Raw genomic sequence first — 4,741 nt, forward strand, 5'->3', positions numbered from 1 at the left:
AGATATTGGCAAAATGCCTCTTCCAGAAAACTCCTCTGCATTATCAATCAGGGCTTCCTTCACTGTCTCATATCCATGCAACACCACTACAGGATTCATGCCAAAATACACGGTGAACACAGGACCATAGACTTTTGAGAACTGGGAAAGGAAATGCAAATAGCAGCAAAATAAGTCGTTATTTGCTCCAAATATTACGTATGATTCAGACTGATATTTTCATTGTATTTTTTAATGTTTATATTTGCCACACATAGATTCAATATTTCTGAATTTTGTACATAAATGTGATGGTGATTGTCATAGCTGCCACTTATAGATGACCTATGATATGCTATGCAATAACCCAGGCAATTGGTACACAAATCACAGTTCATCCTCACTTCAACACATTGAGCACATTCATTTGCCCTGTTTTAAAAATGAAGAAACTGAGGCCAGAGAATTCCAAATTCATTCTCAGAGTCCCACGGGTAATATATAGAAGTTCCAAACTTGAACCTCTGCTAATTTAAACTGATGCTTGAACAATTTATCACTCCCCCATGTCCACCTTGAGGCCAATACCCGGTTAAGGACTTCAGGGTCACCTGTAAAGCTCTTACCATGAGGATTCTGATTCAGCAGTCCTGTGATCAACCCTAGAAATCTGTATTATCAGTGTCACCCTAGGCAATTCTGATGCCCAATCCAGTTTGTAACTGCTGGTATTACCAATACGGAAAGATGAAGTACCACAAAGTTAGAATCAGGACATTCAGCAACTCCTGAAAAAAGAATTTCTTCCATTCTCCAGCAATCTTGACCACAGACAGTGACTTTGTTCAGAATCCAGAAGAATTATGTTAACCACCAATTGGGCCCCGACTGATTACTTCTTTCTTTCATGCATATATGCTTCTCCTGAACCCACAAATATTTCTGTCATATCAGCCATCAAATGAATCTTCAGAGAAGTTCAATTTTCATGACGATTCTGAATAAAACACATGACTACTGCAGTAGAGGACTTATTGGATGAAATTTCTAATCACACACATTTACCTTCACCTTCAGTCAAAAATCATAGCAAAACACTCTGAAACAAAGAGGTGAACAGCACTTCCAACTTTTGACATTGTATTAAATGATTCTATCATACAATGACCCCAGTGATTTTGTATTCACAAAATGCATCAACTCACTCTACTATTTCTGACAATGACAGACTTAGAAAGACAAAAGAAACATCAAAGAAGTTCAGAGGGAGTATTTTGCTTTACAATGATCTATTAAAATAGAGTGCTTCCAAGAATATATTTTGTCTAAAAATAGCAGTCAAATAACTTACCCTTTGCAAGTGACTGGAGGAACATAAAGCATACTTACATTGCTGAAAGATTTGCAGATGTCCTTAACATCTATCTGTAGCATATTTCCAATAATAGGAAGAGGAGTGGGGCCAGGAGGGAGCTTCCTTCTCCCAGAGCTCTGTCTCCAGAGTGAAAAGAGAAGCACAAAGGAGAGACAGAGCACCAGGACCACAAAAGGATCCATTGAAGGCTTCTCTTCTTACTAAGACAGCTGAGAGCTTGCACTCCAAGGCTTTTATAACACTCCCTGCTAATTCAGTGTGTGTCTCTTTGACATGTAAAGTAAGCAATCACCTAGGTCCAATTTATACTTTTTTTCTGTGTGGACTTTGGCCCATGGATAGAGATAGAATGTTCTTTTGTCCTACTCCTTCTTTGCAGTGTCCATCCAGGAGATTCTGATTTCATTATATTGGATTGGAGTCCAGGTATTGGTAATTAGAAGTCCTGGTTGTTCCAATGTGCTGTGATGATGGAGAAATACTGAAGTAAATGATTCTATGTTTGAAAATACTCAAAATTCAATATTCTCAGATTAATGACCAGTTAGGAATTTATGACTTTGAGGGAAATCAGTGTATTCTGTATGTCGTGTATAAAACATGCACATTGTAATGCTATATCAAAAAATAGAAGACTTAACCCTTGATAACAAAAGCCTTTCAAATATTTAGTATAGTTCACTTAAAATACAACTGCCTAAACATGAAATACTGAATATAACTCATACATGTTGAATGACTGCACATATATCAAAGTATTAGCTAATAAATGTATATTTATATATATTGAATTGTATATAAATAATATATACATAAATATGTATTTATGTTATTACATAATAATATTTATGTTATTACATTATTGTAATAATAGGTGATTGTTTACATGTCAAAGAGACACACTGAATCAGCAGGGAGTGTTAATACATTCTTACATAACATAAATACATATTTATATTATTATTAAATATTATGTTAGACATATATAAATGTATATTCACCATTAAAAGAGACTGAAATGTAGAGATTATCATTTTTTATTTTTCAAATGGGGAAAGAAACTCTGGGAGAACAGGACACCTGTCAGTGCCACACAGTTCATCGCTGTTAAACCGGGATTTGAGCAGAAATCTTCTGATGCCCATTGGGGTGCATTACCACTTGCACCAGAGCTGGTTCAAGAACAATTTTGGAAAAACAAAACAAACCCCAGACATTAGTTACTCTGAAGATACACCACCTTGACTCTGTTCAGAAAGCAACAGGCTTCACATTAAATAGAAGTCCATTATTTGTTTATAAGGATAAGAGGACCAGAGATACTCAAAAGAAGAAATAAAAATTGGAGTTCTGCCCTCTGCATCACCTCACAAGTGAAAGTTGTTCAGCACTATCAAGGAAAGGGCCAACCTCACATAATTTATGGCAGAGGGCTTGACAATCTATGGCTTCTCCACCTCCCAGTCACTTCCAGACACGGCTGCTTCTATTGTTTTTGGTCTGTTATTGTTACAAATAATAGAAAGTAATCGTATACAGCAAGGAAGAGAAATTATATACAGAACAACAGTTGTGGATTCAATAGAAGATGGGACACAGGGAAATCATTGAATGGACCCAGGGCACAGAACGACTGTAATGTGCAGACCTGAATGGGAACTGATAGTCAATGGTCATGAAGATCTGAATTCAACTGAAAGTATGAACTTTTCTAGATCACTAATGACAAAGTGTATGTAAAAAGGCATGCTCTGAAAAGATTACCTTTATTCTAAATTGACTAGTACAGTTATTTCCAGCTCTTTCATTAAGAAAATATGAAGACCCAGTTATACAATGTTTTATCGATTATGTTTACAGACATTATGACAAATTTACAGAGAATTTTCACACTTACCACATCTCTTTTTATTCTCTCAATTATCTTTGCCCCCTGTAAAATTATTCCCAGTTTAGAGAGGAGAAAGTTAGACCATGGAGATTCAGTACTTTAGCTAAGGGCACACAGAATGCAAGTGACCAAGCTGGGACTGTAAACCATAACTCCTGCATCTTGTTGCCTTCCTTTTAAGCAAAACATTCAGTTAAACTGGGGCACCAAGATTTACTAAAATTCAACACTTGTGGATTAATCTAATCAGTGACTTTCAAAATAAACATTAATTTAGTTAATAATTCTAGCACCAGTTGAGTAAAATGTAGGTCAGACGTGTTTGGTTTTATAACCTTTAAAAGGTGAGTGAGTCCAGGTCCTGGTGAACCCTTTATCCAGGGCAAAGGGAAGCAGTAATTTACTGCCTCACTCACATAGGTGTAAGTTAGTTTATTTGGATAAAATAAGTTCACTTTCTCTCTTTAGAGTAATAATTTTATCCTTGAGAGACAGTTGTCCTTGCTCTCCTCCTCGTTTCTTCTCTTGAGCTGAGGCTCCTACCTTGACCTTTCTTTTTATAGAATAAAAGCAATGTAGATCATTTAAAGACAAATAGGATCTCTGAGATCTACTAATTTAATTTTGCTTTGTTTGTCAGGAATGAGCAATTGACGACTCAGTGAGTCAATACACCAGTAAAAGATTTTGTATTAGAATCCCAGTTTTCCTGCTTGGTGGTTCAGTGAAATACCCCATCTCATAGAATTCCCACCTGAGTCCAAATGATCAAGAGTGTATTAGCATTAATTAAGCCCTCTACAGTCACAGATTAACACCAACCTCACCTTGGTTAGAGTTGTGAATTAGAGTGGGGTTTTTTAAATTAATAGAATTTATTTTTATAGCAATTTTAGGCTCCCAGCAATAGTTCCCACAAACCCCTTCCCAGCACCTACAAATAGTCTTTCCCACAATCAACAACCCCAATCAGTGGGGTTCATTAGTTACAGTCAGTGAACCAACAATGAGACATATCATCAACCAAAGTTCAAAGTTTACATAGGTTTTACTCTTTGTGTTGTACATTCTATAAATTTGACTGATGTATAATGCCATATATCCATCATCGTAGCATCATACAATATAGATTTGCTGTCCTAAAAATCCTCTGTGCTCTGCCTATTCTCTCCCTTCCCTGCAAGTCCTTGGTAAGAAGTGAACCATAGTTCACTTTAGTGTTGCCATAATTTTGCCTTTACTGTAAGAGATTGTTATATAGTTGGAATCACACAGTATGTAGCCTTTTCAGATGGGTTTCCTTCACTTACTAATAATACGCAAAAGGTTTCTCTATGTCTTCTCATGGCTTGAAAGCTCATTTCTTCTTGCCACCAAATAGTAATATAATAATATTCCCTTGCATTGATGTACCACAGTTTATTCATCTAGTGAAGGATATCTTGGTGGCTTCCAATTTTGACAATAATGAATAAAGGTGCTATAAATGTCCATGT

The 4,741-nt window shown here is 36.1% G+C and overlaps 1 protein-coding gene across 5 annotated transcripts in view; it reads right to left on the bottom strand.

The window, feature by feature from the left end:
- Nucleotides 1-1,632, bottom strand: part of LOC105553656 (cytochrome P450 2C20) — a 39,620-nt gene extending 37,988 nt beyond the window's left edge. For 3 of the 5 annotated variants that reach the window (XM_011999812.1, XM_011999806.1, XM_011999789.1), the window contains exon 1: nucleotides 1,331-1,631. In XM_011999812.1, the coding sequence (XP_011855202.1) occupies nucleotides 1,331-1,355 (25 nt within the window). In that variant the 5' untranslated portion in view covers nucleotides 1,356-1,631. Of the gene's footprint in view, nucleotides 1-1,330 lie in introns of all 5 variants that reach the window. The other 2 variants (XM_011999797.1, XM_011999781.1) reach the window with 1 other exon arrangement.
- Nucleotides 1,633-4,741: the final 3,109 nt, after the last annotated feature.

This window comes from Mandrillus leucophaeus, unplaced genomic scaffold (assembly GCF_000951045.1).
Source record: "Mandrillus leucophaeus isolate KB7577 unplaced genomic scaffold, Mleu.le_1.0 Scaffold117, whole genome shotgun sequence".
NCBI classification, from domain to species: Eukaryota; Metazoa; Chordata; class Mammalia; order Primates; family Cercopithecidae; genus Mandrillus; species Mandrillus leucophaeus.